Genomic DNA, 23,397 nt, shown 5'->3' with positions numbered 1-23,397 from the left:
GGAATCCGGAGGTCAGAGTAAACCGGAACAAGCTGAAGTGAAACATTGAAGACAAATGAGGGTTTATAAAGGCTGGGAATGACTGAGGGTTTATAAAGGATGGGAAGTCACTAGGCACCAATTAGGTATTGGCGCCAAAATAGGCACCTGTAGTTCCTCTCCTCCGTGCCAGCTGCTGCGGCTGTTGGCTGACGGAGGGAGGTCTCCCTCTCCTCCGTAACGGCTGCTGCAGGCTAACGGAGGGGGATCTCCCTCTCCTCCGTGCCAGCTGCTGTGGCTGTTGGCTGACGGACGGAGGTCTCCCTCTCCTCCGTAACGGCTGCTGCTGGCTAATGGAGGGGATCTCCCTCTCCTCCGTGGTGGCAGCTGAGGCTGCTGGCTGACAGAGGGGGGTCTCCCTCTCGTCTGTACCGGCAGCTGGTGATTCAGATAGATGAGTGTAATAGTTTATTATGGATGTTTTTTTTTTTTTAAAGAAATAAAAAATAAAACCCCCACAAATGTATAGCTCCTGGTATATATCACTTGCAAACAACACCTCCATATGTATTCAGCAAATCTCCTGAGTACAGTGATACCACCCATGCATGGGTTTGTCTGGTTGTTTAGGGGGTTAAAGGTCCCATTTTGGGTATGCGCAATTCAGTTTTTCATCTTGGAATTTTGGCATTTTTTTTTTTTTTTGAAAATTCTGCCCCATGTTCAAATTCAATTAACCCCTATCAAACGATGTACTTTTGACACCATGCACACATTTTACCACCAGACTTTCCCAAAATTTACAGTAGTATTTTTTCCCACATACAGCTCCTGGTATATATCACTGGCAAACAACACCCAAACAAGATGTGTTCAACATCTCCTGGGTACAGTGATATCCCCATGCATGGGTTTGATGGGTTATTTAGGATGAAAGGGCTACCTTTGCAAGGTGTGCATTTTTTTGAATCTGGTCAGTTACTAGGCACCCCTTCGCGACAATAGCAGACTATTTTTTGTACCCTTTGGGACAATTACATTTTTAACATTTTAACATTTTTGCGGTGCTCCTGTTTAGCTGTAATTTTCTGCTCTCTATTTTACTGAACTCATACAAGTTTTATATATTTTTATTTTTTTCAGGACTTGTTCTGACTTTTACTTGAGAAATCTTTAACCATCTGTAAAACTAATGAAAAAAACACTGCAAAATAGATTCAACTATTTGTCTTGATTTTAAAACCCAATGTTTTGGGCTTTTTTCTGCATGTTATGGGGTAACTTGAAGCCAGCCAATGCAATTTACCCCATCAAACCATATATTGCAAATGCTATAATTTTAACTCTTTCCATGCACTAATTCTGTCAGTCTTTGTCAAATTTTGTGGTAGTCATTTTTTGCGTTTTTTTCACACACACTTTACTTCAGGTATGAATTTACAGGTCCTGGTATATGTTAATGTCACACAAAAGTATTTTTCAATATTGAACTTTGACACTTATGATCCTGTGCCCATGCGCTCACGCAGCAACATCTCCTGAGTACCCCACATGCATGGGTTTGTCGGGTTGCCTGGGGGCTAAAAGGCCGCATTTGGGACATGTGCATTTTTCAAATTGGACATTTGACATGTGGTTTTCCTGCCCCCTGTGTAAATTGTGGCATTGATAAACCCCGCCAATTTAATTTATCCCATCAAATCATACATTTAAAATAAAAAATAGGCACCCCATTTAACATGCCAGTATTTTAACTCTTTCCATGAGAGAATTGTTTGATGATATAGAGCTATTTTTAGGACTTGCTCATAAACATATTTATATTTTTTTTTTTCTAATCACATTGCGATTAGAAAGTTGGGCTCCACTCACTTGCATGGTTGAATGCAGTACCTGTAATCAACCTGCAAGGGGTGCCAGAGTTCTCAGGAGAGTCTCTCTTGGAAACTTTGCCAACTCCTTCATTTTTTTAAAGGACGCGCAACCATCTTACGGTGGGTGTTCGATGTTGCTGAATGCCTCGCTATGCAGGCATTTAAGCTACACCATTGACGTTTACGATTAAACTCTTTTAAAATGGGCGTCCGCTGCTATACAGTGTATGGTGGACGTTGACGCCCCAGGGAGGGGCTAGACATGGCCCCTGATGCTAATCTCGGTGTTGCTGAATGACTCGAGTCGAGGCATTACAGCAACACCGTTTGGGTGAAGAAAGCAAACATAGTCATGGCGGCCCTGGCATCAATTGTCGTTAACTGACTGTTTTTGGGTGAGGTGCCTGGACTGTCAATTGTCGTCAAAGGGTTAAAATGCCAGTATTTTATCTCTTCTTCATGCAGTTTTTGTGAAGATAAAGCACTAAGTTTAGGACTTTTTTTTAACATTTGGAACTGAATGGTTCCCCTGATGGTTACATGAATGGGTTTTTTTTTTTTTTTTTTTTTTTACGTTACCAGATTTGTATTTATTTTTTTTAACCCCATCACATTAACATTAATCACATGCAGTACCTGTATTCAACCTGCAAGGGGAGCCCAGAGTTCTCAGGAGGGTCTGTGGTTTATATTTTAAAGCGTCCAGGGGTGGGTTTTCGGTGTCACCTAATGCCATTTAAGCTGAGGAGGTGATTGCAGATCGCCTCCTAAGCTCTTTTAAATCAAGCATCTGTCGCCATATTATATATGGCAGACGTTGACTTCTGGGGGAGGAGCCACACGGGGCCCCTGCTGCAGATCTCGAGGCATTACAGTTACACCATTTGAGTAAAGAGATCAATCGTATCATGCTTTTTACACCTGTTTAAAGTCATGACGTGCACATGACAGGATGTTTTTCCGTGATGTGCCTAGCACATCAATGTTCATGAAGGGTTTAATGAACCCCTAAATAACTGGGCCTCCATACACTGCAGGGGCTGCAGAAGTCCATGATAAGGGCCTACCGGTACAGTGTGCAATGGCTCATAAAGCTCATAAGGGATTTTGTAACACAACCCATGTCCTGTTACTTTGTTGTTGTTTACGATTGCAATTTCTATTCGGTGTTGCAAAATATTCTTGTACCCCTGTTGGCCCCTTACCCCAGTAACCATTCCATGTACTCTTGTGAGTCTTCCCAGTGCCTACATGGCTGCATACCTATTTAGCTATTCAAATTGTAGTGCGAGCCGTAGCTCCACCTCTTTGCAGAAGTACCCTATTTGCTCGATTATAAGATGACCCTGATTATAAGACGACCCCCCAAAAGCTAAATATTAACTTATGAAAAAAAGAAAAAGCCTGAATATAAGATGACCCTATAGGAAAATAGTTTTACCAGTAAATGTTAATTCATGTAAACTATGTGAACAATTTTTTTCAACCCCTTAACGACAATCCACGTACATGTACGGGGTTGCCGTGCAACGCGATAACGACAATGCCCGTACATGTACGTGGTAACGTTATTTGCCGTTTACCGCAGCGTTTTCGCCGCGATCGGCAGCATCGCGGTTTTCCTGGAAGCCTCACAAGTGAGGCTATCCAGGCAAACCCCCAAAAAAAGTTTTGCAACCTTCCGATCTCCGCAATTCACAGAGATCGGCGGTTTAAACAACAGACCGGCGATGCAAATCACTGGTCAGTTAAACACGCCCCCGGAGCCCGATTCAAATCGGGTAAGAGGCATTCCAGGCTGCTTCTACATTGAGGCATGCCTGCAATGCCCCAGAGGGGGCTTCACAACCTACCGATCGCTGTGATTCACCGTGAATCACGGTGATCGGTGGGTTAAACGACAGACCAGCGATTCATATCACTGGTCTGTCAATCACGCCCCCCGAACCAGATGCAAATCCGGTGAAGGGCATTCCAGACTCCCTCTTTGTTGAGGGAAGCCTGCAATGCCCCAGAGGGGGCTTCACAAACCCCCCCCCCCGATCGCCGTGAATCGTAGCGATCGGTGGGTTAAACGGCAGGCCAGTGATTCAAATCACTGGTCTGTCATTCACGCTCCCGCCCCTGCCCCCGATGCAAATCGGGTGAGGGGCATTCCAGGCTGCCTCTTCATTGAGGCAAGCCTGCAATGCTCGAGGGGGGCTTCACAACCTCCCGATCGCCGTGATTCACAGTGAATCACGGCGATCGGTGGGTTAAATGACAGACCAGTGACTGAAATCACTGGTCTGTCAACCCCCCCCCCCGAACCCGATGCAAATCGGGTGAGGGGCATTCCAGGCTGCCTCTTCATTGAGGCAAGCCTGCAATGCTCGGGGGGGGGCATCTCAACTTCCCGATCCCCGTGATTCACAGTGAATCACGGCGATCGGTGGGTTAAATGACAGACCAGTGACTGAAATCACTGGTCTGTCAACCCCCCCCCCCGAACCCGATGCAAATCGGGTGAGGGGCATTCCAGGCTGCCTCTTCATTGAGGCAAGCCTGCAATGCTCGGGGGGGGGGGGGCTTCACAACTTCCCGATCCCCGTGATTCACAGTGAATCACGGCGATCGGTGGGTTAAACTACAGACCAGTGACCTGGTCTGTCAATCACTCACCCCCCCCCGTTCCAGCCTAAATTAAATTTAAAAAAAAAATAATAATAATTATATATATATATATATATATATATATAGTTACATGTAAAAATAATTACCTACTGTCACAAAAAAAGTGCAAATAGGTATATATGTATAAGTTTTTTTTATACACAATTAGCGCTACCTACAATTAGTGCTGTATCTTCCCAAAAAAATCCCATACGCAAAGAGTTAAAATATTAGGATTATAAATGCCCATAGTGTGCCTAGTTTTAAAAAATTATGATTTGATGGGGTAAATTGAATTGGCCGGCTTCAAAGATGTCCCAAGTATGGGACGTGGGCACAGAGTGACCAGATGTATAAATGGCAAAAAAATACACACCTCACAAAGGTGGCCTTTTACCTCCCAAATAACCCAACAAACCCTTGCATGTGTATCACTGCGCTCAGGAGATGTTACTGAACACATATTGGGGGGGTGTTTGGCAGTGACATATACCAGGAGCGATAAATTTATACAACGTGTATAACGTACAACGTGTGTGAAAAAAAAATACAAAAAAAAATTACTACCATGAAGTTTGACAAAGGCTAGTGGTAGAATTAGTGCATGGAAAGGGTTAAAATACCAGCATTTCAAATACCTTGGGGTGTCTAGTTTTTAAAAATATATGGTCTGATGGGGTAAATTGCATTGGCCGGCTTCAAAGATACCCAAAATGGCACATGGGGCAGAATGACCAACTTTGGGGGAAAAATGGTTTTGAAATAGCAAAACGCTACCTGTACTTATTGCCCCAAAACATGCAGAAAAAAGCAAAAAAACATAAAAACATTGGGTATTTCTAAATTCAGGACAAATAGTCGAATCTATTTAGCAGGTTTTATCATTAGTTTTTGCAGATGAGTAAAAGTTTTTTTGTTTAAAAAGTGAGAGAAAGTAATTTTTTAACAAAAAATCACCATATTTTATCATTTTTTGTATAGTAAATTAGATGATATGATAAAAATAATGGTATCTAAAGAAAGCCCTGTTTGTCCTGAAAAAAACAATATATAATATGTGTGGGAGCACGAAATGAGAAAGAAGAAAATCACAGTTAAACAGCAACACTGAAAAATGTTAAAAGAGCCATTGTCCCACAATATACTTTGAGTAACAACCCCTATTGTCCTTAAGGGGTTAATAAAAGCTATGATTGAGAAAAATATTTTGTTTTTATTTCCTTTTTTTTCAACCTGCTCCGGTTATGCACATCTGCCCCCTGGCTTGCCCTCTGCCCCAGAAATGCCTTATACCCCCTATATGCCACTGTGCTCCATGATATGCCTTTTAACCCTCTAAATGCCACTGTGCCCCATGATATGCCTTTTTTGACCCCCTATGTGCCACTCTGCCTCCAGCATTGCCGTATACTACTATATGTCACTCTGGCATTTAGGCGGTTAAAAGGCATATTATGGGGCAGAGTGGCATATAGGGAGGTATAAGGCATTTCAGGAGGCAGAGTGGCGTATGGAGGGTTAAAATGCAATCCAGAAATGCCTTATGCCCCCCATTTAACACTCCCTCCCCCTCCCTCCTCCAATCTTACCGGAGCTTCTGAGTCTCCGGGAAACTCTGATCTCTGACAGCCGGGGAAGGTCTGCGCAATGGACGCAGACAACCCCCGCTGCTAACCGCACCTCCTCCTGGCTGCACTGGAAGTTGTGTACGCAAATCGCGTAGATCTCTACACGCTGCCCGGTGCTTAGTCCGGGCAAAGTGTAGAGCTCTACGCGAATCGTGTAGAGCTCTACACGCTGTCCGGACTAAGCACCGGGGACGTATTTTTCAGAGCATTTGCTCTGGAAAAAACCTTGTCTTATAATCGAGCAAATACAGTAATAAGAAGCAAGAACAATGCAGACAGATCCATCTGCAATATTCTGGCTTCTTGGTGTTTTTCCGCAAAAGGGTGGAGCCACAATGAGCACCACTCCCTGCCTGTTCCTCCAAATGGGGAGAGAGTGTGCTCCACCCTTTTGAAGAAATTCTCTGAAAGGCCAGCAGATGAAAAAAGGAAGAAGCAAAAAGAGAAGCAGAGCTGCAAAAAAAGTTGACAAGGACACAGAAGTGTAAGAATGTACAGTTGCACTCACAGGAGGGCTGTCTGAGTGAGCTAGCAGAAAAATGTTTACATATTTCTGCAAACCGCACATTACATATGAAGGAGCCACATGCTGCTCGCGAATCAATTTGGCCACTTATGGGATAGAGATAGAGCAAAAGTGTCAACCAGTTTTTTTATTATTATTATTATTATTATTAAAAGGTTATCTGTATCAATGGTGAAACAAAAAAGCCTCCTGAGTGTCTTCATGCCTCACTGTTAATACTTTCACACATAATGCATGGAATGCCAAGTTCAACAGAGAACCATGTAACTTCTGGAATTTCATTACTGTAAGAATATCTAGATACCTGTGTATGTGCTTGTTTTTTGTTTTGCATGGTTGCATATTTTAAAGAGGAATTCCCATGTTTTCTTTTGTATGTGGCATATTTATATTGTCAGAAGGGTACACCTAGCAATTTGTACTAAGTAGATTTTTGCTACTTTAAGCAGTAAGAGTAGGAAAACCTACTATGTATAACTTGGATTAAAGAAGGGCTCTAAAAAGTACAGGAGGGAAGCTTATTTCAGAGGAGAACTGTTAGAAAAAGGACATGGTCTAAACCTGGAGGATCAGAGGGTTAGATGCACTTGTAAAGAAGTTTTACTTTATCGAGAGGGTGATAGACAAAAGAAAATTTAAACATGGACGAGATAGGCATGAAGCTATCCAGAACCTAGGACAAGATCAAGGACTGATTCAGATCTGAGTCTTTACACCTCGAAAAATGGACAGACTAAATGGGCAAAGTGGTTCTTATCTGCCATCAAATGTTTCTATAAAGTTTTGCACAGGATCATGAGTAGGTGAGTAATTATGTGAAACATAAAAAAAATAGTTATTTATTACATATATATTCCTTACAACTATAGGATAATAACTAAATGATGCAAAAGTATGGGAAGGGGAAATTCCTCAAGCATAACTTTTACTAAAATGTAGAGAATGAAATACAAATATAAACTCACACTGGAGGTTGGAGACCCCTGTATTTCCCGCGGTTCTGCACAACCCTAGGATGGCTGGAGAAGGTGTAGTTTCCACTAGTCATTTCTTTATGACTGAGTAGCCCAGAGGTCATGACGGCTCTTTCAGTTTATACCTCCACCTAAGTTTAGATAGAGACAACTTGTTTAACAGGCAAAACAGTACATCAAAAAGTGAAATATATTTAATTGTATTTATTAGGGTCATTAAACTTATAAAGAGTAATCGTTGTGTATAGACGTGGTCAGTATGATATAATATTGTAACTGTGCATAATAACATTTTGTAAAATGTAAAATTTTTCAGTATGTGTGTTTCACATTTTAGCTATAAAATGATCAATTCATGTCACACAAGAGTCATTTAGAACCTACTATACACATACTGCATGCCTCCACCTTATTAGACCCTTCATTAAATACCTGACAAATAAAAGACTCTAGAATACTGAGCTTATTATAATTTGCAATAGGTTACTTATTAGAAATCGTTTCAAGACAAAACACCTCCTTAATTTCGTTTGAATATCTCCAGGAAACAATTACTTCTGCATTTAGCATGTACTCACAATGTACCTTGGCTGCAAGAAAATGAAACATTCATGACATGCATGTGATGTATAATCATAATGCACTTGCCTCAAATAAGGTGTGGCACCGTAAGTGTAAAGTTGGTTTATTGCTAAAATGCTAAAAATGCGTTCCTCTGACACTTAAACGGTTAATAAACTCAAATAAATTTGTCTTACCTGGGTCGCACTTTCAGTCAGTCCAGCGTATGTTTCCTCTTCTCTATGTGCCCAATTGTACACGTTAATTTAGCATTTACGTCTGTGTTGAATTGTTGCTATGTTACATAGATCTTCCTTAGCAACCACCGGGGCTGTAAACAACAGTTTTTTCCCGCACAACTTTATTGCTACGTAGAACATATGAACAAGCGTTTTAACGCTTAGTCATTTTTATAGTGGGTTTTAAACATGTACTGGAAAAAAAAATAGTTATTATACAACTCTAGACTAATAAGAAATATTCATTTTATAATATTATACGTGTTGTTATAAAAGGTGGCCAGAGCAATGGATTAGAGAGCTTAAAATTACATTTATTTTTATATTTTCACCAGTGTGTTTTGGAACCTGTTATTTATTATAAAATCTTTGAATAACAAATTTTGTATTGTTTCACATTTATTTACACTCCAGCCATCATCTGTACTTGAATGTTCCCATGCAATCATGTTTGTCGCTTAAACGGTGTTGCTGTAATGCTTTGATGTTGAGGCATTCAGAAACACCGAGATAGGTATCAAGGATCAACTGTATGGTGGCAGATGCCCGTTTTAAAAGAGTTTAGGAGGTGATTAAAGATCGCCTCCTAAACTTCAATGGTGCTCTGAAGAGCGGCCACAACCGCCACTGCAAGAGATTTTGCCACTCGCAAAATGGCGGCGCATCCTTTAAAAAAATAACCAGACCCCCTTGAGAACTGCATGTGATTAGTTAAAAAAACATGGAGCCCAGCTTTCTAATCACAATGCCTGCCCCCCAACTGTCCCGATTTAGTTGGGACAGTCCCGATTTCGGGTCTCTGTGCCGCCGTCCCGGCGGCCGGAAGAGGCTTTCAATCCCGTTCGCAGCTGTTCAGCGGCTGTTTTGAATGTTGTCCGGCAGACCAACATCCGGGTCGTGGTAGCCGTCAGCAGGACCGCCCACCGATTTCAGCAGGACCGCCCACCTAGGTCAGCGGGTCCGCCCGCTGATGTCAGTGTGCAGTCCTGGCCGTGTCCCGCAAGGAGGCGAGAAGTTCCTAGGTATGGTGATAAGTAAAATCTAAAAAAAACAAAATGTGGTAACATTTAAAAATAATTATGTAGTGATGTCACCATCAGGGGAACCATCCAGTTCCAGCAAAATGCAAAAATAATAAAATAAATCAAATAAAAAAAGTAGAAAGTTTATTATTATGAGCACAGGCCATTTTCCATCTGTGTGCCACTTTTCCTAAGTGCCACTGTTTGGGAATTTACCAAAGGAGTACCAAGGAGGACAACAAGCAAGGACAAAGAGGAACCCGGAGGCTCCCTGCAATCAATTCTCCACGTAACGGTCCTCAAATGCCTATTACTTATTGTGTTTGCTCCACCACCTTTCCATTCCCATCACCATTTTTCTCCAAATACCATGTTCACAATCCTCTCGTTCCTCCTTTCTCTTTCTTCTATTGTTAGTAAAACAGTTATCTCTCTCCGGCCACCAGCACCCCCACGCTATGTCTGTATTGCACCATCATTACTTTCTTCTCCCCTTCGCTCATCCCAAGCACTTTTCAAGTTCAACTCCTCCCTTTCCCCCACCTCCCAGCAATCTCTCCGCTCACACAAATCCTATTCCCACCTTCTTTCACTCTATCTTCTACTTCTTTTAGCAGCTGGGGATATTTCCCCAAATCCTGGCCCTCCTTTGGTTCTCTCTTCCTCATCCTTTCCCAGTCAACACTCCAGAAACGTCAATAATCTTGCCCATATACCCTGCCGTACCTCCTACCCCCCATTTTCCTTTGCACTGTGGAATGCACGTTCTGTCTGTAACAAACTAACAGCCTTACACGACCACTTTGCTTCTAGTTCCCTGCACCTTCTCGCTTTAACTGAAACCTGGCTAACCTCTTGTAACACCGCTTCTCCTGCTGCTCTTTCCTATGGTGGCCTCCCACTCACTCACACTCCTCGATCTGATTACAGGAAGGGTGGTGGGGTAGGCTCCCTACTCTCCCCAACTTGTACTTTTCAACATATTCCCTCTGCTCCATCACTCTCTTTCTCCTCTTTTGAAGTCCATGCTATCCAACTATTTAATCCCATATCCTTACGCATTGCTGTTATATACCGCCCCCCTGGCCCGGCTAACATCTTTCTTGACCACTTCTCCTCATGGCTGCCCCTCTTTCTATCTTCTGATATCCCCTCTGTTATCCTTGCGGACTTCAACATTCCAGTTGACTCCCCATTAAGTCCCATGACTTCAAAATGTATTTCTATTACCTCCTCTTTTGATCACACAACATATTAACTCCCCTACTCATGATGATGGTCATAGCTTGGACCTTATTTTTTCTAGCATGTGCTCTCTCAATAACTTCTCTAATTCTCCTTTCCCCCATCTGACCACTCTCCTGCTCTGTGACCTTGCCTTCTACTCACTCCCCTGCACCCTATCCTCGCCTAACCAGAGACCTCAGCTCTATTAACCTTCAGAAGTTCGCAACCAGTTTACTCCCTCTCCTCTCCTGACTCCCTCCTGACCCGATCCCTTCCCATCTCACCCAGTCTCTTTCATCTGCTCTTGTCCCAACTCTAGCTCACATCTTCAGCCTCTTCCTCACTACTGGATCTGTCCCATCCTCCTTCAAGCATGCTACCGTTACCCCAATCTTGAAAAAGCCCTCCCTTGACACGACTGATCTGTCCAATTACCGTTGCATCTCTTAACTTCCTCTTGCATCTAAGCTTCTTGAAAGAGTTGTTTATAGTACCAATTAACTAAGTTTCTTGACTCCAACTCCCTACTTGACCCTCTTCAATCTGGTTTTCACCCTCAACAATCTAGAGAGACCGCACTTACTAAAGTTACTAATGACCTACTAACTGCCAAATCCAAGGGCCACTACTCCATGCTAATCCTACTGGACCTCTCTGCCGCTTTTGACACTGTGGATCACCCTCTTCTCCTTGAAAGTCTACATCCTCTTGGTCTACGTGACACTGCTCTCCCCGGTTCACTTCCTACCTCGTACCTTCAAAACTTACACATCAATGAGTTTACAGAGTGTAAGGTACGGTAAGGTACCTGTTGGTTTTTGTTGAAAGGGGAGCGCGATGTGCAGGGGTATTAGCAAACGATGCAGGGTCTTGAGGAAATCTGAGGTCAAATAGGCAGGCAGCAACCGAAAGTCAGGGTCAAAAGGCAATCCAAGATCAACAGGTATTTGACTATCACATTGTGATTAGAAAGCTGGGCTCCATTGACTTGCATGGTTGAATGCAGTACCTGTATTCAACATACAAGTGGAGCCGGAGTTCTCAGGAGGGTCTGAAGAGCACCTCGGTGCTGGAGCTGCAAATGGGAGCGCCACCCCCTCTGCCGACATCCCTGCCACCCCACTGCCACTGTCTCACAAGGATGTGAGGAGTGAAGAATCGAGACGGCAACGGACCCTGCAGCAGGGAGTACAGACACCCTATTGTGCAACCACGTCTCCCCCTTCGTGGGCACAGAGCATGGACGTGCTCTGGCCGCAAGGTACGCGTCTGACACAGAGGTTCTATCCAGACCCTCCTGAGAACTCTCGAGGTACTGCATTCAAGCAAGCAAGTCAATAGAACCCAGCTCAAAATAAAAAAATAAAAAAAAATTGGTAATTAACCCCTTAAGGACCGGGCTCATTTTTCGTTTTGTACCCTGTGGGACCGCAGCTGTTTTGACACTTTTGTGTTGCTTGTGTTCAGCTGTAATTTTCTCCTCACCCATTTAGTGTACCCACATAAGTTATATATTGTTTTTTTCAGGACAAGATGGGCTTTCTTCGGATACCATTATTTTGATCGTATCATCTTATTTACTATAAAAAAAATAAAAAAAACATGGTGAAAAATTGAAAAAAACACATTTTATGACTTTTATTTGAAAAATCTTTTACTCACCTAAAAAAGCAAGTAAAAAAACTAGCTAAATAGATTCTACTACTTGTCCTGAGTTTAGAAATACCCAATGTTTTTATGTTTTTTTTGCTGTTTTTTGTAAGTTATAGGGCAATAAGTACAAGCAGCGTTTTATGATTTCCAAATCTTTTTTAACAAATCTGGTCATTCTGCCTCCATCTCCTCTTTGGAAGATCTTTGAAGCCAGTTAACTCAATTTAACCCCCTCAAACCATATATTTTTGAAAACTAGACACCCCAGGGTATTCCAAATGCTGTTATTTTAACCCTTTCCATGCACCAATTATAGAACTACACTTTGTCAAACTTTGTAATAGTATTTTTAAAAAAAAAATTTCCACACAAATTGTACTTTAGTTATAGATATACAGGTCCTGGTATATGCCACTGTCTAACAACACCCCAATATGACCTCCCCCGGGTTAGCCCCCCCATATTAAATTTTTTTACAAAAGATCATGGCATTTGTTAGATCTTTGTTAGATCAGGTTTGATCAACTGTTTTTTTCGTTAGATCTACTCTAAAATAGGCAATATTAACAATCTTTTTCAGGGGGGGCTAACCCGTAGCCAGCCCCCCCTCAACAAAAATTTCAACAAAATGTTACTGATTATGATAGCTCTACGTTAGATCAGGTTTGATCAGACAAAATTTTTGTTAGATCTAGTCTAATTACTGAGATATTGCATATTTAATGAGGGGGGGCTAGCCCCCCCTCAACTGAAATTTGGATTTTTTTTAATGGATCTTGGTAGATATTCGTTAGATCAGGTTAGATCAACAGTTTTTTTCGTTAGATCTACCACGCAGGAGGCGGTATTCACAATCCTATTTTGTGTGCGGGGGATGGGTATACATAGGGGCTGGCCCCCCCTCAACTGAAATTTGGATTTTTTTTAATGGATCTTGGTAGATATTCGTTAGATCAGGTTAGATCAACAGTTTTTTTCGTTAGATCTACCACGCAGGAGGCGGTATTCACAATCCTATTTTGTGTGCGGGGGATGGGTACACATACGGTCTGGCCCCCCCTCAACTGAAATTTGGATTTTTTTAATGGATCTTGGTAGATATTCGTTAGATCAGGTTAGATCAACAGTTTTTTTCGTTAGATCTACCACGCAGGAGGCGGTATTCACAATCCTATTTTGTGTGCGGGGGATGGGTACACATACGGTCTGGCCCCCCCTCAACTGAAATTTGGATTTTTTTTAATGGATCTTGGTAGATATTCGTTAGATCAGGTTAGATCAACTGTTTTTTTCGTTAGATCTATCACACAGGAGGCGGTATTCACAATCCTATTTTGTGTGCGGGTAATGGGTATACATAGGGGCTGGCCCCCCCTCAACTGAAATTTGGATTTTTTTTTATGGATCTTGGTAGATATTCGTTAGATCAGGTTAGATCAACTGTTTTTTTCGTTAGATCTACCACGCAGGAGGCAGTATTCACAATCCTATTTTGTGTGCGGGGGATGGGTACACATACGGTCTGGCCCCCCCTCAACTGAAATTTGGATTTTTTTTTATGGATCTTGGTAGATATTCGTTAGATCAGGTTAGATCAACAGTTTTTTTCGTTAGATCTACCACGCAGGAGGCGGTATTCACAATCCTATTTTGTGTGCGGGGGATGGGTATACATAGGGGCTGGCCCCCCCTCAACTGAAATTTTGATTTTTTTTTAATGGATTTTGGTAGATATTCGTTAGATCTGGTTAGATCAACTGTTTTTTTCGTTAGATCTATCTACTCACAATGTTCTTTTGATTTTACATATCCATGCCTGTTCATTTGCACATCAAGCCACAGGTGCATACCTCTCAACTGTCTCGATTAATGCAGTACAGTCACGATTTGGAGGCTCTGTCCCGCTGAGCTCTACCTCTGTTCCATGGAATTCGGGATTCAGAATCCTGCGGGTCCTGATCTAGTTCTCTGGTGCCTGGGTCACCAGAAAACGACTACTGGACATGCTCAGCATTGTACGCATGCGCAGTAACACTGCCAGCTTCAGTGACAGCACTAGCGCGCATGCGCGGTAACGCTGACACTCTGATCTTCACAGTTTAGGAAGAGTGATGGCAGCAATGCACATGCGCGCCAGCGTCCCAATTTGCCGAGATGTTGGGAGGTATCAGGTAATGTCATAAATAACAGACTCCACAGACACATTTAAAACACATTTTTCTCCGAATTTAGGCATTTTGCAGTTTGCCTAACACAATGTATAGATAACTTTCAATATTTTTTTATTCTCTGCATTCACAGTATGTGTACCCATCCCCCGCACACAAAATAGGATTGTGAATACCGCCTCCTGCGTGGTAGATCTAACAAAAATAACAGTTGATCTAACCTGATCTAACGAATATCTACCAAGATCCATTAAAAAAAAATCCAAATTTCAGTTGAGGGGGGGCCAGACCGTATGTGTACCCATCCCCCGCACACAAAATAGGATTGTGAATACCGCCTCCTGCGTGGTAGATCTAACGAAAAAAGCTGTTGATCTAACCTGATCTAACGAATATCTACCAAGATCCATTAAAAAAAATCCAAATTTTAGTTGAGGGGGGGCCAGCCCCTATGTATACCCATCACCCGCACACAAAATAGGATTGTGAATACCGCCTCCTGCGTGGTAGATCTAACGAAAATAACAGTTGATCTAACCTGATCTAACGAATATCTACCAAGATCCATTAAAAAAATCCAAATTTCGGTTGAGGGGGGGGCCAGACCGTATGTATACCCATTACCCGCACACAAAATAGGATTATGAATACCGCCTCCTGCGTGGTAGATCTAACGGAAAAAGCTGTTGATCTAACCTGATCTAACGAATATCTACCAAGATCCATTAAAAAAAATCCAAATTTCAGTTGAGGGGGGGCCAGACTGTATGTGTACCCATCCCCCGCACACAAAATAGGATTGTGAATACCGCCTCCTGCGTGGTAGATCTAACGAAAAAAACTGTTGATCTAACCTGATCTAAGGAATATCTACCAAGATCCATTAAAAAAAATCCAAATTTCAGTTGAGGGGGGGCTAGCCCCCCCTCATTAAATATGCAATATCTCAGTAATTAGACTAGATCTAACAAAAATTTTGTCTGATCAAACCTGATCTAACGTAGAGCTATCATAATCAGTAACATTTTGTTGAAATTTTTGTTGAGGGGGGGCTGGCTACGGGTTAGCCCCCCCTGAAAAAGATTGTTAATATTGCCTATTTTAGAGTTGATCTAACGAAAAAAACAGTTGATCAAACCTGATCTAACAAAGATCTAACAAATGCCATGATCTTTTGTAAAAAAATTTAATATGGGGGGGCTAACCCGGGGGAGGTCCCAATATGTGTTCAGGAACATCTCCTGAGTACAGCGATACCCCACATGCATGGGCTTGTCAGATTGTTTGGCTGGTAAAAGGCTACTTTTGGGGCATGCGTAATTCAGGTGGTCATTTGGTCATTCTGCCTCCATCTCCTCTTTGGAATATCTTTGAAGCCGGTTAACTCAATTTAACCCATGGTAACCATATATTTTTGAAAACTAGACACTCCAGGGTATTCCAAATGCTGTTATTTTAACCCTTTCCATGCACCAATTATACAACTACACTTTGTCAAACTTTGTAATAGTAATTTTTTTTTTCCCCCACACAAATTGTACTTTAGTTATAGATATACAGGTTCTGGTATATGTCACTTTCAAACAACACCCCAATGTGTGTTCAGGAACATCTCCTGAGTACAGCGATACCCCACATGCATGGGTTTGTCAGATTGTTTGGCTGGTAAAAGGCTACTTTTAGGGCATGCGTAATTCAGGTGGTCATTTGGTCATTCTGCCTCCATCTCCTCTTTGGAATATCTTTGAAGCCGGTTAACTCAATTTAACCCATGTAAACCATATATTTTTGAAAACTAGACACCTCAGGGTATTCCAAATGCTGTTATTTTAACCCTTTCCATGCACCAATTATACAGCTACACTTTGTCAAACTTTGTAATAGTAATTTTTTTTTTTCCCCCACACAAATTGAACTTTAGTTATAGATATACAGGTTCTGGTATATGTCACTGTCAAACAACACCCCAATGTGTGTTCAGGAACATCTCCTGAGTGCAGTGATACCCGACATGCATGGATTTGTCGTGTTGTTTGAGATTTAAAATGCCACATTTGGGAAGTGCGCTTTTTTTGTCCATTTTGGAAAGTCTGTACCTATGCCCTATCTTTGAGCTCAGCCACTCCAATTTACCCCATCAGCCATTTTTTTTTATATTAGACACCCCTTGGGTATTTGAAGTGCTTTTATTTTAACTCTTTGTTGAGATTTTTGAGAAATTTTAGCACTTGCTCAAAATAATAAACTTTATTTTTTTATTTTATTTTTTTAATACTTTTTTTTATATTTTTTTACACATTTTGCTGGTACTGGATGGTTCATCTAGTGACATCACGGCATAATTATTTTTAAATGTTAGCACTTTTTTTTTTCTTTCTAATATTTTACTAATCACATTGTGATTAGAAAGCTGGGCTCCATTGACTTGCATGGTTGAATGCAGTACCTGTATTTAACCTGCAAGTGGAGCCAGAGTTCTCTAGAGGGTCTGGAGACCGTCTAGCGAACTTTTAAAACTTGATTGTTTTTTTTACAGGGTGGCCGCCATCTTGCTGATGGCGAAGATCACCGGCAGCGCTGGATGCCTGATCGCCTCCTAAACGCTTTTAAAACGGGCGTCCGCCGCCATACAATGTAGGCCGGCTGTTGACGCCCTGGGGAGGGGCCAGACATGGCCTCTGATGCCGATCTCGGCCTTGCTGAATGCCTCGACATCGAGGCATTACAGTAACGCCGTTTAAGCGAAGAAAGTGATCGTTGATCACTTTCTAAGCTTATTTAACTTTTTGACGGTTCAGGACCTGAACCGGCAAAGGTCGCGAAGGGGTTTAAACCACAGTCCTGCGGAAATTATGAACTGCAAGAAATATCTTTGGTTAGCGAATACTGCCTCTCGTTTATTGGCAATATTATAATCTTCAAAGGTGTAAAGAGGCGGCTCATGTCTTTTTACACTGATCTTGCTTGCTGTCTCTGTATGGCATTTCAGTAAATTTCAATTAAAAAAATTGTAAAATAACAAAAACAATATTTATGTTGGCTGATGAAGTTTTGTTTTTTTAGACTACAGCATCCATCACCTCCAGCCAGAATCATGAAGATAGCCCCCAAAAACCCTCGCACCAGGGCTACAAAGATTGTCATAAAATTTGATGCCAGATTAGAACCTTTCAGCCAATCTAGTCTACCTATTGTTCCTGATGTAAAGACCTTAATCAGTGCTTCCCGTGTTAGATTTATGCCAAACCCATGTAGAGATGTGAAGGTGTGAGAAAAAACAACAAAAAAACAGGGTTTTTTTCCCCATTTTTTTCTAAACGCCATTTTTGTTTCCACCCCCCCCCCGATGGAATATCTTCTTTTACAATAATAAATAATATGTTTATGACATTCACTATTTGCAATTGGAGCTAAAATGCAAATCTGATTGGGCATGTAGGGGGATTAGAGGAGATCTTTTGTTTTTTTGTGTTGATAGTTTCTTCATTTTTTTTGTTGTATTTGAAGGAAAGGGGGGTTACCTGTTCTCAAGCATAATTGAAATGTTCCTAATATATACAGACTTTCCATTTGCAACAAAAAAAAGTTTTTTAAAAAGCAAATTTAGTTTATTATTTACTGAATACGCTCCACTCTGCATTAACTTTTCTGAAAATGTAATATTTTTCCATGGCTTCAAAATTTCCAGAACTTTTACATCTCACAATTCCCTGACTGTATTAAACCCTACTACTTGTGATGGGAGGCTGTTCAATTTATCTACCCCTCTCTTAGTAAAGAAAAACACCCCTACATTACACCCATGACTCTTACTGTCTTCAAATAATGACCCCATACACTTCCTACATATAGCTGTGATCTGCCATCTCTTTCCTCTTTTTAGATCTATTAGCCGCAACATATAGCTTATATATATGTAAAAACTCACAAGTTCCGGAGCAAGCAAGCTCCTTTATCAAAGTGTACAGCCCACTGTACAGATTTGGACTGTACATTTGTATGTACACACTAAATGTGTACAGTCTATGTAGTCGTCAAGGGTTTGTTTATGTTGCTGTTACAAGTGTTTGAGACAGTCTGTTAATTGTTGGGTTGCTTCTCTTCTCAGTTTTAAGTTACCTTAAGAAAGGAGCTGCCTATGTAAGATTTGTGAGATAGCCATACTTGTCTGGGTGTGACTACTTAAGTTTTAGTTTATTTTAAAGTACTCATTCAAGTTTATCTGAATTTTTTTATTGAGCACCTGTCACAAACCGGATCCATACAGATGACTGTAAAGACCCAGAGCGCCCAAAGATTGTGTGCAGGAGTTACGGTGCAGGAGCGGAGTTGGACAGGGCCTGGTGCAGGGCAACAGCTCTCTCCCAGTGGGCATCTAGGGTTGTGCAGCCACATACCAGCACCATGACATAGCAGCGGATGATAACAGAACAAAGCTTGGAGATATCCTGCAGGCACCCTGGAGCAGGCATGAGACATAGCACTGGAATCATGTGCAGGAAGCAAGGAGCAGGGGACCAAGCAAGAAACATAACCAGACAAGAAATACATAATACAGGGCACAACATGGAACAAGACAACCTCCCCCGGGTTAGCCCCCCCATATTAATTTTTTTTACAAAATGTGTCTGTGGAGTCTGTTATTTATGACATCACCTCATACCTCCCAACATCTCGGCAAATTGGGACGCTGGCGCGCATGGGCATTGCTGCCATCACTCTTCCTAAACTGTGAAGATCAGAGTGTCAGCGTTACCGCGCATGCGCGCTAGTGCTGTCACTGAAGCTGGCAGTGTTACTGCGCATGCGTACAATGCTGAGCATGTCCAGTAGTCGTTTTCTGGTGACCCAGGCACCAGAGAACACGATCAGGACCCGCAGGATTCTGAATCCCGAATTCCATGGAACAAAGGTAAAGCTCAGCGGGACAGAGCCTCCAAATCGTGACTGTACTGCATTAATCGAGACAGTTGAGAGGTATGCACCTGTGGCTTGATGTGCAAATGAACAGGCATGGATCTGTAAAATCAAAAGAAGATTGTGAGTAGATAGATCTAACGAAAAAAACTGTTGATCTATCCGGATCTAACAAATATCTACCAAAATCCATTAAAAAAAAAATCAAAATTTCAGTTGGGGGGGGCCAGACCGTATGTGTACCCATCCCCCGCACACAAAATAGGATTGTGAATACCGCCTCCTGCGTGGTAGATCTAACGAAAAAAGCTGTTGATCTAACCTGATCTAACGAATATCTACCAAGATCCATTAAAAAAAATCCAAATTTCAGTTGAGGGGGGGCCAGACCGTATGTGTACCCATCCCCCGCACACAAAATAGGATTGTGAATACCGCCTCCTGTGTGGTAGATCTAACGAAAAAAGCTGTTGATCTAACCTGATCTAACGAATATCTACCAAGATCCATTAAAAAAAATCCACATTTCAGTTGAGGGGGGGCCAGACCGTATGTGTACCCATCCCCCGCACACAAAATAGGATTGTGAATACCGCCTCCTGCGTGGTAGATCTAACGAAAAAAACTGTTGATCTAACCTGATCTAACGAATATCTACCAAGATCCATTAAAAAAAATCCAAATTTCAGTTGAGGGGGGGCCAGCCCCCCCTCATTAAATATGCAATATCTCAGTAATTAGACTAGATCTAACAAAAATTTTGTCTGATCAAACCTGATCTAACGTAGAGCTATCATAATCAGTAACATTTTGTTGAAATTTTTGTTGAGGGGGGGCTGGCTACGGGTTAGCCCCCCCGAAAAAGATTGTTAATATTGCCTATTTTAGAGTAGATCTAACGAAAAAAACAGTTGATCAAACCTGATCTAACAAAGATCTAACAAATGGCATGATCTTTTGTAAAAAAATTTAATATGGGGGGGCTAACCCAGAGGAGGTACAAGACAAGGAATACTCAAGATCCGACATGAACAACACAGCACACCCCTCTACCGGGGTTAAAAGACAGGACACCCCACTAACGGGGATACACAACAGGGCAGGTCAGGACACCCCACAGGTTACATCACAGACTGACACACACATAAATACAGGAACTAGCCTAGGACTATATGATAACTATTGGAGATTCCGTCACATCTTATGGCCATAGTATGCTTAGCCCACCACTATGCCAAAGTACTCCAATGACGGTGGGTCCTAACGCTAAAGCCTGCTTACAGAGGTACGAAACAAACCAAACAAGAAATCCAAACACATCACAATGAGACATACCTTTAGACAAACATAACGGGTGGGGCACACCTATGAAGGAAACAGAGCTGAAGCAAAGAGCAGAACTAGAAGCAAGGAATGGAAGATCAGAACAGAGCATAAGGAAATCCAGGAATGGATTGAAGCAAAATAGAGAAACTATAGCAAGATTGAGACATGCAGCTCCACAGCCTGGGTAGAACGTGACAGCACTGCAGTTAGGGTGACCACATGTCCCGGATTGCCCGGGACAACCCTAAAACATCTCTACCAGCCCTGTCACACCAGTTCAGCCAACACTCTTTAGTATCCTATCACAAGTTGAATATTGAAAAAACACAGGCTTTATGCCTTAATCGAGACCATACTTTAAAATCTGAGCTAATAGAAACTCATAAATTTGATTGGAGGAAAGATTATCTTTCTTATCTTGGTATAAAACTAACCTGTCTGCCCCACAAATTGAATGGCCAACATATTCTCTACCTGGAAACAAGTACATAATGATATTATGCCATTGAAGGTCCTGAACTATCCTGGCTAGGGCGCATTGCTGCCATTAAGAATACAGTGCTACCTAAATTGCTCTACGTTTTCCGAACTGTACCGGTCAATGTCCCACATAGGTTCCTTTCCAATTTACAAAAAGCACTAACTGATTTTATTAATGTTAAAGGCAAATCGAGAATCTCTAGATCTTCTTTTTATTCCCCTAGATTTCGAGGTGGTCTGGGGACCCCAGAGGTAGAATCATATTACTTAGCTGCCAATTTATCCCAGGCAATTTTGTTTCATAACCCTGATACAGCTCCGCCTTGGGTTAGACAAGAGAACCAGTACTTATAACCCTTCATATGGGTGAAATCACATTTGGTTCCTTGCCTTCCTCCGCTTCTTCCTACAACTATGTGTATGCTTGAGACATGGACTAAGGCAGCTAAATGGGTTAAACCATTGAAAAGTATTACAAAAGTCACCCCCCTAACAACATTGGAGTTGTTGATTCCTAACCTCCAAATTCAAAAATGGGTGCTCTATTAAATGCCCCCTTAACGCCACTCTGCCTCCTGAAATGCCTTATACCTCCCTATATGCCACTCTGCCCCATAATATGCCTTTTAACCCCCTAAGTGCCAGAGTGGCATATAGGGGTATAAGGCATTCCAGAAATGCCCTATGCCCCCATTTAACACACACACACACTTACCAGTGCTTCCAATTTCCTGCTGTATTGTCGGGGCAGCGGGTTGACCTCTCTTTCCGCTGCAGCCGGAAGGAGGTGGAGTTGGCAGCGGGGGTTTGTCTGCGTCCGTCGCGCATACCTTCCCCGGCTGTCAGAGATCAGAGTTCCCCGCACCGGAGCCGCACTCTGATCTCTGACAGTCGGGGAAGGTATGCGCGACCGACGCAGACAACCCCCGTTGCTAGCCACACCTCATTCTGGCTGCAGCGGACGTTGTCTACGCGGATCGCGTAGACGTCAACCCGCTGCCCCGGCAATACAGCAGGAAGCACCGGTAAGTGTGTGTGGGGGGTGTTAAATGGGGGGGGGAGACAGGAGGATCCAGGTCCCCTGCAGCGGTGCGGGGGATCTGGATCTTAGTCTCATAATCAGACCTCTATTTGAGGTCTGATTAGAAGACGAGGGGTATTTTTCAGAGCATTTGCTCTGAAAAAAACCACGTCTTATAATCGAGCAAATACGGTATATACTATTTCTATGTACAGACATACTGCACTATTGTTTTTGTATTCCTGTTTTTTTCATTACATGTTACCACCCAGCGACTACTTATAAGGGGTGAGTTTAAAAAATAAAAAAATAAAAAAATTTGCGCGCCACACTTTTCTGGTGTGAAAGCGCCAGAATATATGTTTGCACTTTGTCACTTTGTGGAATAGGGGGTCATTCCACGTGTTTTTTGAGCTGCTATCTTCTAAACCTTGCACTACCATCACTACTGTTTGCTCAACCGGGAGATGTGGCAGCTGGCCCCTCTCCCCAGCAGCAGGCCGACCCAGAAGATTCCCTAACCCCATCTGAAGCGCTGGCAACACGGCAGAGCATCACTGGCCTCTGCCCAGCACCTGCCAAAGCTGCAGGAATTCAGGGAGATACAGCAGCCGACCCGTCTCCCCAACAGTCAGTCCATCTCCCCATTATAACATTATATAAATATATTCAGGGCCAATACAAACCATTGTGTGGAAATCTATTCATAAACAGGACTATGCATAGGACACGTGGTCATGCGTTTAGACTGGAAGAAAGGAGATTTAGTCTAAAGAAGAGGAAAGGTTTTTTTACAGTAAGGACAATAAGGATGTGGAATTCTCTGCCGGCAGAGGTAGTTTTATCTGAGTCTGCACAGACGTTTAAACAGCAACTGGATGTATACTTGGAAAAACATAATCTTTAATTGTGGGGAACAGCTTATTGATCCAAGGAGAAATCTGACTGCCATTTTGGGGTCAAGAAGTAATTTTTTCCCTGCTTAGTGCAAAATTGGAAAGAGCCAAACTGGGGTTTTTTGCCTTTTTTGGATCAACAGCAACAAATTAACCGATATAGGAAAGGCTGAACTTGATGGATACATGTCTTTTTTCAGCCTATATAGCTATGTAACTAATTCCGGGTCCAGAGGAACCTGACCTCCCTCCCC

At 42.3% G+C, this 23,397-nt stretch overlaps 1 protein-coding gene across 1 annotated transcript in view; it reads right to left on the bottom strand.

Moving 5' to 3' along the window:
* The window catches only part of RSPH3 (radial spoke head 3), an 84,291-nt gene extending 75,756 nt beyond the window's left edge, over window positions 1-8,535 (bottom strand). Inside the window, 2 exon segments of the mRNA XM_053460881.1 lie at window positions 7,625-7,764; window positions 8,392-8,535. Coding sequence (XP_053316856.1) covers window positions 7,625-7,737 — 113 coding nt within the window. The 5' untranslated portion in view covers window positions 7,738-7,764; window positions 8,392-8,535.
* Between the last annotated feature and the right edge of the window lie 14,862 nt (window positions 8,536-23,397).

Source organism: Spea bombifrons, chromosome 3 (genome assembly GCF_027358695.1).
Source record: "Spea bombifrons isolate aSpeBom1 chromosome 3, aSpeBom1.2.pri, whole genome shotgun sequence".
Classification (NCBI taxonomy): Eukaryota; Metazoa; Chordata; class Amphibia; order Anura; family Pelobatidae; genus Spea; species Spea bombifrons.
The sequence above is the reverse complement of the archived record's forward strand: the minus strand, read 5'-3'. Positions and strand labels throughout refer to the sequence as shown.